A 12,190-nucleotide genomic window follows, 5' to 3' on the forward strand; every position below is an offset into this window, starting at 1 on the left:
CTTGCTCTGATTTTCCATTTTTACTCCTTTTGCTTCAAAATGCTCTATTAAGCATAAAAACATGAATTTAAAGGATTATGAACATTAAAATCACAATTAACATCGAATAATCACCCAAAAACGCATTAAGAATGAAGTTGAAACATATTACTTTTAACACTTATCATAGGTAGTGCATTAATCTGCATAATATAGTACTTAATAAATTAACCTATATGAGTGTGAAATGGAGTTGCTTTTATAAGATTTATGGAAAAGTCTTTAAAGCACTCATGAAAATTTTATGTTTCATCATTTATTCCGTAAATTATGTCTCATTCTTTCTTGTTATAGTATATAGTCCAAAAGACACTAGAGTCGATGTGTTATATCTAAATAGAAGGGTCAAGGTGTAATACACTTAGCGGTTGCACTTGCTTATGATCAGGCAATAAAACTGACTGTTACTGCTGGAGTTAGTATAAATTTTTGTGATGCTAATGGATGGACAACAATGCATTGGGCTGCTTTCTGTGGCAAGCAAGGACTCTATAAACTTACTCTTATCATTTGTGGTATATGCAAGCATCATTTTTTTGCTACATATGGAGACATCGACTCTCTTTTGGATGCTGATGCTTTCATGTCTATCGCATTTGAATAAGATCTCCTGCCAACTTTTCCCCTGCATGTCCTACCCCAAAAAAGTCCGGCAACATCTTTGCAGCATTATGGATGCGGTAACTTCATTTTGTCTGTAAATATAATATCTAACAATTTTAGGGTCTAAGGTATTGTGCTTGTTTCTAGGTAACGCAGAAAAAGTGTTTCTTTTCGGGTTTAATAGTTTCTAATATCCCAAATTCTTAACTAAAGGGTTAGAGTAGTACTTATTGCTTGCTGAGTTTGTTGGATAAAATTATTTGTAGAGTAAAAATAAGTGAGTTAAATGAGTTCACTTTCATAGCGGGGCCAATTGTTGTGGTTATAACTTAGATATTTCGTGGAATATGAATACATTAATTCATTGTGTGTAGACCTTATAATCCATATTTTTATATTGAATTTTGTGTTATTTTCATGTTCTATAAATTTTGATAAATAATAATGTGATATAAGTTTTACTAATTAGCATGTTCATGTTGTCTAGGTGTGATTTTTTAGTTTCATGTTTTTTTTTGGGGGGGGGGGTGGGGGGATTAGACTTGATTGGTAGGCTCAATTAAACTCAACAAGATGTTCCAAAAAATCGATAAGAGATTTCCCAACTTAGTGCTTCTTTTAAAGGTGTGCTTGGTTGGATAGAAAAATGAAGGTATGGGAGGAGGAAGTAGAAAAGTGAAAACAAAATAAATTTTAAGTATGTTTGATTGGGAAGAAGAGTGAGAAGAAGAAAAATAGGAGGATGACCACTTTTCATCCTAATGCATAAAAACCGACCTTTTCAAATTGGAATGATGAAACAAGAGAAAATGAGAGAGGCGTGTTATGCATTTTTCAGATGTTTTTTCTTCTTTCATTCAATTTTTTATCTCTACCAAGTAATGAATGGAAAGAAAATGTAAAGTGACAAGATCTAATACCAATTGAAGTTTGTAAAAGATTGCTAAGATAAAAGTTACACATTATAAAGGAGTGACTAGAGAGTGGGCATTACTCTTTCACCATTGGAAGTAAAAACATTAAACAAGCAGAAGACTCAAGAGTTATTTACGCAGTTCTGTTTTCCTATGTCTGCGGAGCTTAGTTTAGTGAAAAATATTCATTATCTTCAACACTTAAAACAAATTATTATAATTTATCGCACACCAGTGGCAATTTCCTTACATTTACACTTGTAAATTCAACAAATAAAACCACAATAGACAAGTTTTTACAACCAATATGCATCCGTAAAATACTGTTTAATAAATTGTCAACATCTCAAATATGAAAATTGTCTAATATAGCTCCAATAACACTCAATTAATTGTTTAATAATTTTCAATATATTCTCAAGTTACCCAATCTCAATTCTCTTTGCCAATTTTTCCATACTGTCTTTGATTAGTGATTTAGTTAACTTTTGCAAGATCATGATCTAGTTTAGTGGTAACTTTGATTTGATATCAGATTTTGTGTTTAGTGTTACTTTTATGTGCATAAATTATATATCAGTTCACCCGACTTTCCCAGGATTATGACTATACTTACTGTGTATTATAACAAATTGCAGGAGGAGTTTTGGACCAATACCATCAGGTCCATCTCTAAAGCTTACGAGAAGACAGGCCAGGAAATTCTCTTACACATTCCTGACCCGGGAGGACAAGCTATAGAAATGAGAATCGATCATGCGCCCAACACCGAGCGCGGAAGCATCGAGAACAGAGGTGGCTTTGTCTCCAACATGTCATGTTAATCGACAACTATTTTCTGCTTATGTCTAATTTTCTCTTTAAAGACCATACTCTCCTGCATAACTGAATGGAAGTGAACAAGGACGGTATTGTGGCTGTCAATGTGTATGCGTCACGGTCTACACCCGTGGTAAAGTTCGAGCATGTGAAATATGCATATGACCAGCTACATCTTATATGCTTTCAAATGTAGTTTATACATCTTATATGACTTAACATGAGACGTAGCAAGAGTGAATGACCAATTTGATGACAAGAACATTAAATCACACCTCCAATGCTGATATCGACTCAGATACCCAACTTCTCATCCTTGCAAGTTACGGTCCATGGACATGTTTATTTTCTTTTTGCTCATGCCGAATCCATTCTAATGCAAGCCATGTCCGATCAAGAAGCAGTTGATATTGCGAAAAAGACCAAGGATGAAGGATCCATAGAGAGTGGCATAATAGTTAGCGAACAAGGCACTGAACTGAGTAAGGACTGAGGACAATATCTCCTGTAATGTATTTCGTTTCAAGGGGTAAAATCAAAACTGGAATATAATCCAAAAACATACCCCAGACTGCATAATATAAAAGAATCAAAGGGAAACATGATGGTGAAAATTCCTCGTAATCTTATCTGATTTAATACACATAGTCCTATTATAAAATAAAAACATAAATTTCAAAATTTATTTTTATTTAATTCTAATAAATATTTTAAATTATATTTTATCAAAACTATTTTACAAAAGTTTACAAATATAATTATATCTATATCGAATAGTTTTTGTGTTATTTATTTTGGATATAATTATATTTTTAAATTTGTAAATTTTCTATAACCCAATTTTTCTAAAATTAAATTATTTAAGTAAATTGAATTCTAAAATGTTAGCATTTTAAAATTTTCAAAATTTCAAACTCTTCGCTTCAAATGTTACGGATCAAGAATAGTTCCATTTAATTAATTTATTTCTATGGGATGTTGATAGCAAGATAAATTTGTATTTTTAATATATTTATTTTTGACTAATTATCAAACAAAATGCTATTAAATTTTGATTTTTCTTATCAGGAATGAAGTTGGTGTGCTGAATTCAAACTCTTACAAAAAGGGGCTAAATTGAAACAAAAAACAAAGAGGAGGGCTTGATTGAAAGATTGAAGATTCAAGGATATCTCGGTAAAGAAAAAGTGACTGGATAAAGATCGACAGATTTTTTTATATTGTTACAACTCTCTAATTAGTTTAAATTTGATTTTTAAATTTTGAATTATTTAGTGATAACATTTAGGAAAAAATCTAACTAAATTTTAGCACTTAAGAGTGCGTTTGGTTCGCTGTATTGGATTAGAGGTGTATTGGATTAGAGGTGTATTGGGATTAGAGGTGTATTGGATTAGAGGTGTAATAGCTAATCCACTGTTTGGTTGAATGTAATGGAATAGAGGCGTAATAGTAATCTTGTGTTTGGTTGAATGGAATAGAGGTGTAATAACATAATGGAAAAAACTAAAATGACTAGAATACCCTTAGCATAAAATTGTTTTGGTAAATGATTATTGTTATTGTTATTTAAATTTTAATAAGATTATTATTATCAGTAATAAATATTTTAATCATATTTAAACATAATTATAATTAAATATATTTTAATTAAAATATATAATTTAATAAAATTCTTATAATTAGCGAAATTTGTTTTGGTAAATGATTATTGTTAATGTTATTTAAATTTTAATAAGATTATTATTATCGTAATAAATATCTTAATCATATTTAAACATAATTATTATTAAATATATTTTAATTAAAATATATAATTTAATAAAATTCTTATAATTAGCGAAATTTGTTATTGTTATTTAAATTTTAATAAGATTATTAATATCAATAATAAATAATTTAATCATATTTAAACATAATTATTATTAAATACATTATAATTTTGGTATATAATTTAATAAAATTCTTAATAATTCATATTCTTATATGAATTTACTCAAATCATAATATAATGAAGATTTGAAATAATTAATATTAAATATATTTAATTAAAATATATGATTTAATACAATTTAAAATAATTATTATTAAACATAATTTCATAAAATGTTCTTATGAATTTACTAAGATAAAAATATAACTTGAGAATTATTTTCTGCATAAACATAATTAACTTATACTAAGAAAAAGTTAGATGAAAATGAAATTGTACATCATAATCCATATGTTATATAGTTTTACAACATCAAAAAGTTTGAACATTGATATTTAATGGTGAGAAAGAAATCTTCTGACCCATTCCAATCGGGCAACAGAAGGTAAACTAAAGAAAACGATCATTTGATTTGGATGATCGGGAATTTTACTCAAAGCATCATACCGCTGATCGTCGGTTAAACCTTCAATTGACCATAAGGCTGAATATAAATTTGAAGCTTTTTCTTCCATATTCTCTTCTGACTTGTGCTGAACTACCACCTCGGAGGCAATACTCCTATTGATTTTATCACCAACGGCCTGGATTTTTTCCCCCAACAAGGTGGCAGCCTCCTCAAATGAAGAATACACATCATCACGAGCATCAGATTTCTTCTTTCTCTTGTTTGAAGATGAGGAACCCCCTTGGTCTCTATCTCCTCGCGGATCCATACCAGAAACATCCATGTCGTCTAAAGAGACGTCAGCTTCGCAGTCATAGAATGTGTTTCTCTCTTCATTCATATCTGTAGTACGTTCATCCTCAGCATGTATTTCTTCAAGAACATCAGCAGCTGTTTGAGCGTCTTTCCCAGTCGCCCGATCTCTTGCGTATATGGCAGTAAGCTGGTTGTAGTAAGGGAAAGAACGATGTCTGAACTGAGAGGCTTCTTTGTGACTCTAAAAAAAACGAGGAAATCATATTAGTCCATGTGTTTTGTAAAAAAACAAATTAATACTTGAAATACATTTTACCTTAACATAGGATTCCCAAACAAGATCTTCAAGAACAACGAGTGCTTATGCTCGTCCCAACCAAAACCGCATTGTTCGACCATTAAGCATGTCGTGACGATCGACCATTCCTTTTTAGGCACCTAATCCGAGATTCAATATTTGGTCTCGCCTTCAACATTGCTCTTGGTAAAGCCTTTTCTAGCATTTTCTCTAGCTCGTTCAAATAACCGGCTTTGAACCCTAGACGATTAAATGTTCCTACATTGTGCAAATCTACCATGCAAGAAACCAAGGTCGCATCCTCTTCGAACCCATTTTCTTTTGCTTCCTCGAGAAGCTTGAGAAGAAGCACCCGTTGGTGGAACACCTGACATATTGTTCTTAAGAAAAAAAAACAAATACACATTATTTACTATTTTGAATATCATGAATCAAAAGGTGAACAGTTTATATATATTATATCGGTAGTTCAATACTAAATTTAAATTTATAACACATGCTGAATGAAAAGATAATTAAATTATAATTCAACAAAGTTTAGTACAATACAGAATTGTAATCAAAGATTACCAAAGTTTAATAAACTAGATACATAAAATAACATCAACAAATCAATTCAAACTCAAATTGTCCCTAAACCTAACTAATTTCTAGATGCTTGCCATTCATCGAACATTTGGTTGGCTAGTTCCATCCTCCAAGTAGCCCAAACATCCGATGGATGAATATTTGTTATATTCAGTTCATCGTCATCCACCACATTAGTAGGTAATCCTTCTCCCACCTCCGCTTCAATGGGATCAATACTCATATGGGTTCGAATAAAATTATGGAGCAAACAACATGCAATAATAATTCTATTGTGCACCCTTACAGGATAAAACGATGGACTCCTAAGTATTCCCCATCTAAGTTTTAATAAGCCAAAGCATCTTTCAATGACATTACGTCTTGAGGCATGTTTCATATTAAAAACTCTTGCGGAGAACTTGGCTGATAACCCTGACGCCACTCGTTCAGATGATATCGCTGTCCTCTAAATGGTGCAAAAAAAACCCTCACAATTTGTGTATCCAGCATCAACTAGATAATAACAACCTATAAAATAAATTGGCTAAAAATGATTAATTCAAGCAAACAAAGTTTGATCTTAATGAATAATTCAAATTCCTCTAACTATACACTTTGTACCATGAGGAACTTTTAGTCCATGTCTTCTACTAATTGCATCTCAAGCACCCGTCCATCGAATCGAACCTTCCCAACCAGGAAGAACATAAACAAATTGCATCTCGGTGTACAAACACCTAGCATATTTGTTGCTATGTCACCTTTTCAAAAGCGATATCTAGGTTTATCAACTGTTGGCACCCTAATCTTGATGTTGGTTCCATCAAGAGCACCTAAGCAATTCTATATCACATGATATAGAACATTGAGTTAGAACACTATGATTAATCATATTAGTCAACTAAATATTGTACAAGCTATATATAAAACTCGCCTAATACCTTAAACCATTTCCACCTTGTGTCGGAAGAATCACCAGAATCGGGTCCGCTTTTAAATAAGACATCTTGTAAGCGTATGACAAGATTTAAAACATTATGAAATGCTCGCTTACGCTTCCCGGACCTCCTAAAGTGATGCTTGATAACTCGATTTTTAGGTGATGGGAGATGATATGTAAAACATTGCTACTTGCTCATCAACAAGCATGAACCTTGACGACTTCAATCCCCTATCGATTCTAACATCTCACATAGTTTAAAAAAGGCACTCTATTCATCTGACTTGTTCAATACAAGTCTCGTCACTAGCATATACAAGCCTCTTCACATAATCCCGTTGTGCATAAAAATCTACGGTATAGGACCTAATCCTTGGTCTATAAGTATGTAGGCTAAGGCTGGCACCCATTCTAAATAAGAACCAAATCGCGATTCTACAGATTTCCAACCAAATTGTCAATGCAGCACCGATTATTTTACGCCTCACACTTTGTACAATTAAAGGCAGACGAGCCATTACTGCAATATATTAATGTGTTCCATATTGTCAAATCGCAGTAAAAAAAAGTCACATTTCTCTAATCATAATTTCAATAACAGTAAAATGAAATTAAATAATTTATTTGCTTCAATAGGAAGCAATATCACACTATCAAAGAAAATGATCAGCACAAATTTAGAATCTTAACGAAGCAAAAATAGAACTTTAACATTAACATTAACAATGAATATTTGTTTTCTAATCAACAATGTTACCAAATACTTGTTTTTAATCAAGTTATTTTTAATCAATCATAATAACAATGAATATTTGTTTTTAATCAAGTTGTTTAATTGATTATATCTAATGATCCAATTTTAATATATTGAATATTTGTTTTCTAATCAACAATGTTACCAAATACTTGGTTTTTAATCAAGTTGTTTTTAATCAATCATAATAACAAAGAATATTTATTTTTAATCAAGTTGTTTACTTGATTATATCTAATGATCCAATTTTAATATATTGAATATTTGTTTTTAATCAAGTTCTTTACTTGATTATACCTAATGATCCAATTTTATATGAATTTACTCATGATTGGATTGGGTTAAATTGATACATATTCAAAAGTCGATATATATGTAATGATATATGAATAATATTTTTAATTTGTTTTATTTAAAATATTTTTAAATAATGTGTTGTATATGAATATACACATTTAATTAGTTTTTTAATAAAATGTTTCTAATTTATTACTTCAATTTTAAGCACCTTACAATTTTAATTAGTTTGATTATATCTAATGCCCCATCTAATAGAAATTCACACCAAAAGCTTATGTTATTAGGCTTTAATACCAATTAAAAATGTGTTCGGAAGGACTTGTTAAATAGACTTGTTGTATATACTTGTAGGCATAAATGGTGAGACAAAAATATTTGTTTAAACAAATCCAAGAGCAATTAAGTTCATTTGCTTATGCAATTCAATATCAAATCTTTCTAGAATCTACTACTAAACTCATAATACGATAAAAATAAATACCTAAAAGACCGAAAAAGAAAATAATTTCCAAAAAAAATTAAAAGTCCATGAAAAAAATCAGCATGTATGTGTTTTACTGTGTTTCTCTGTATTTGATTTTGAAGTCTTACAATTTTAGAAGATTGGATAAGTTAACAAACCTCTTCAATTGCAACTACAGCTTCAGCTTGCCAACGATTTTTGTCTGGAGCAAATCGGTAGCTAACAGTCCAATACCTACAAAATTTCACATAGAACATCAATTTACTGGAACAACAGTGGTCAGATACACTAGGCGCAAGAAATTTAACAACTGTGCTAATATACAAAATAATTTACACTTCTAAGAATTCGACTAGTATTAAAATCAATCACACATGAATTAGATAGGCACCTATATTTCCTGGTAAAGTATATGAGATCACATATGCTAATTTTCAATCAAACCCCAGTTTTAGGGGACTGCTTCAACGAGACAAGGAATAGGTGAGCAAATAATGGAACTAAAAAGTTGTATTAACCCCAGGAGATAGAAATAAAGAAAGTAACAGAAGAAGAGTAAGAACAGCTAGTGATGGGCTAGTGTTTGATTTCATGGCTATGTTAAAATGTTAGGAATCCTTGTTCATTTAGTGAAACAAAGTTGTTTTATGTTTTGGTTTCTTTCTCCCAATCTTGATGCTTATAAAGTTGTAGAAAACGAAAATTTTAAAGTGAGATATCATGTGCAGTTCAGTAGTGGTTTTATTTTTTGTTCAGACTTCAGAGGGTTCATGTGATTAGGCAGGTTATTTTTGACTAATTTTGTTGTTTGTTTGTCTTCCTGAGATAAAAGTGACTAGTTTTATATTTCAAAACAACCATAATTGAGCAAGCATTAAAGGATAGAAAGGAAGTAGAGGGTGAAAATGTTGCTTAGGAGGTAGAAATCTAGAAAGAAGAGAACTAAAACACCACAAAAACCTGCTAGTAGGAAAATGAAACAGCGAGCTAGCATGTAAGCTATATATAAAACTGTGAAAAGGCTAAACTTATATTTATGAACCATAACAATCCAATCTCCATCAATGAAACTAATCAGAGCAAATGAATATTCATAAAATTTAATCCTACTACGCTTGCTAGCTTAACTACTCTTGAACAATAAACACCAAACAGTCCAAACCCCAAAGATTAACAAGCACAAAAAATATATTATAGAGGAACAAATGCCCATGGAAAGGGTAAAGAAACCTCATAAAGCCATCAAGCAAACAACTCGCAACAAGAACCATTAATAAATGGTACAAATTAACTACCAAAATTGAACAACATTTTCCCAGATATTTTCCAAGATGGATTCTTTAAGATGTCATTTGTGCGAATGAATTGACTAAAGAAATGAATAGCAAACATGGTATTTAGCATTGTTGATTTTTCATGATTTTGGCGAGAATGATCTTTCTGTGGAACTTGTAGGTTCATACAAGTAGAACAAGTCTTGGGGTATATATTGATTTTGAGATTGTTGAATCGAGTACTGAAGAGTTTAGGAGCAACACAACTTGAGATGAAGAATGAATGAAGAAAATAGCAAATGTCCCAATGATGATGAAAGCAAAGACAAATATGGGGTAGAGGGAATAGATCACCACCAAATGAAGCACATCCAAATGGCGGTAAAAGTATAAGGAGGCCCCAAATAGGAATCAAATTGTATTTTAAATTATTCATTGTCCATTAGATCAAAGAACAAATTAATCCTTTCTATTAAAATTTCATTCATTTGTACTCTTAAAACTAGCATAACTAATAGAATAATGTGACACGTGGCATCTACCTCATACTAAGGTATGAAGACTAAGAATGACCAGCTTGCTCTTTGATGTAATGTACAAATATTAATTTACCTATTTTAGTAAAAGAAACAAAATACAATCTGATTACTAATAGAGGAGCCAGGTGTCAATTTCAAAAAAGCAAAAGAGTCAATGATCATACCAAACTGAAATCACATATCCAAAGACATCATCAATCTCCCTAACAAAGAAACAACCATTGCGCTTTCATAACTATATTCAAGTAAATAAACTAACGAGTGAGGCGATAAGATCGGATGTGTAGTCGAAATTGCCAATAGCTCATGTGAAAACAATCTAGTCTCAAATACCACAAAGGAAACGCAATGAAAAGCATACACAACTCGTTCAAATTCTTCACAAAAACACATTTATCAATTATTGACCATAGTGGTTAACAATTTAGATCAAACATACATAATGTGGAATGAATTTAGAACAAATGAATCCGCAAACATTTCACTCGGAATCGATTGATGATATAATTGAATTATTGAATCCAATCACGAGAACTATTTACCTAATGAACTAATCCTACTACAAATTGCTAGCTTAACTACTCTTGAATAATAAACACCAAACAGGTCCAAACCCCAGCATTAACAAGCACAAAAAAAATATTATAGAGGGAACAAATGCCCATGGAAAGGGTAAAGAAACCTCATAAAGCCATCAAGCAAACAACTCGCAACAAGAACCATTAATAAATGGTACAAATTAACTACCAAAATTGAACAACATTTTCCCAGATATTTACTGAAGCTCACATTTATTTAGACCAAACAATATAACTTTATATAGGACGCAATAGAGATGGAGAGAACCTGAAGGTTATGGGATTTGATATAGCTCCAGATATGCTTAACAAAGATCGGACGGAAGCCTCTGGGCTCCAAGGAATCGAGCCAAAGTAGGAGAAACAGGGGTAAGTTTAAAAATCCCAGAGGGTCGAGTGGTAGTTCGAGGAGTAGCTGGTTTTTCAGTCTTGGGTTTTGAAGCAATTTACATTGCTAATTAAAACAGAGAAAACGAGACAATTTACATTGCAATCGAGTTCCAATTTCCACCAGCAACAAAAACCTTTAAGAAATAGAAATCTACTCGGAACTTAAGCTAATTAAAATACAGGAATCCATATAAATTTGAGAGCAAAAGAGAGTTAGAAATATGAATTTACCTTTCCAGTTGCAGTAAACTCCGAAAATAAAAGGTTGAGAAGGCCAAGCGTCGATTCTATTGTAATCTTCAGCAAAAGAAAGATGAAGGAAGAAAAGCGAAGACGGAAAGGGAAGCGGGAGGGTAAAACAGGTCTAAAACTCAAGCAAGACCTAATCGAGAAAGAGGAACGTAATAGAAATCGGTGGATTTTGGGGATTAGGGGTGTAATGTAATAGACGGGTATTAGCCAATACCCTGAACCAAACAGAGGATTGAAGTGGGATTAAATGGGGCCCACCGATTAGGGGTGTATTGGCTTAGCCAATACACCAAACCAAACAAGTTGTAAGAGTGTGTATAAATACCTAATGACTACATCCAATTGAACACACACTTTGCTTTTGGCATTTAATAAATTCTCTATTTCTTTTCTCCCTCCTTGCGTTGCTCTTTCCCTTTCCACTTTTTACAATTTCATTTGAACCATTTATTTTTAAGCATAATTCTTTTCATGATTAACTAAACCCTTTTCAGCTTTAACTCAAAAATTGTTCCAACTAAACAATCGTGAGATGTGAACCTGCTCAACAAACCTCTCAACGCAATATTTTCTATCTCTCTGGTATATGGGATAATATAAATTCATCCCTTAAAAGTTGATTTAGTTTCAATTCAAAAAATGCACGTTGGGTTGAAGTTATTTGGTGTACAGTTGGGAAGACGAATCGGCCGTGCTATGTTCGAATTCCTGCGAACAAATTGGTGTGTCTAGGTGGGAAAAGCCAGTTGGGTTCTGTCAAGGGACATAGATATCGGATTTAAACAACCCACGCGGTTGAGGTTGTTGATTGGAGTACATCG

The 12,190-nt window shown here is 31.9% G+C and overlaps 2 protein-coding genes and 1 long non-coding RNA gene across 3 annotated transcripts; 1 reads left to right on the forward strand and 2 right to left on the reverse strand.

Moving 5' to 3' along the window:
* The first annotated feature begins 1,288 nt into the window (after positions 1–1,288).
* LOC128035347 (probable protein phosphatase 2C 10) lies at positions 1,289–2,868 on the forward strand. Its single transcript, XM_052624827.1, has 4 exons — positions 1,289–1,294; positions 2,195–2,351; positions 2,453–2,508; positions 2,674–2,868. The coding sequence occupies exons 1-4, from the start codon at positions 1,289–1,291 to the stop codon at positions 2,866–2,868; spliced, it is 414 nt and encodes a 137-aa protein (XP_052480787.1).
* A 1,655-nt stretch (positions 2,869–4,523) lies between these two features.
* Positions 4,524–5,589, reverse strand: LOC128035349 (uncharacterized). The gene is made up of 3 exons (XM_052624831.1): positions 5,538–5,589; positions 5,328–5,353; positions 4,524–5,252 (listed from the first exon to the last, which is right to left on the reverse strand). Exons 1-3 carry the CDS (start codon positions 5,587–5,589, stop codon positions 4,644–4,646), a joined length of 687 nt encoding a protein of 228 aa, XP_052480791.1. The 3' UTR covers positions 4,524–4,643.
* Positions 5,590–5,614: 25 nt separating this feature from the next.
* On the reverse strand, positions 5,615–11,431 carry LOC105770119 (uncharacterized). The gene is made up of 3 exons (XR_008192143.1): positions 11,349–11,431; positions 8,495–8,570; positions 5,615–5,689 (listed from the first exon to the last, which is right to left on the reverse strand). It is a non-coding gene; the product is annotated as an uncharacterized LOC105770119 (long non-coding RNA).
* Positions 11,432–12,190: the final 759 nt, after the last annotated feature.

This window comes from Gossypium raimondii, chromosome 12 (assembly GCF_025698545.1).
Source record: "Gossypium raimondii isolate GPD5lz chromosome 12, ASM2569854v1, whole genome shotgun sequence".
Taxonomy (NCBI): domain Eukaryota; kingdom Viridiplantae; phylum Streptophyta; class Magnoliopsida; order Malvales; family Malvaceae; genus Gossypium; species Gossypium raimondii.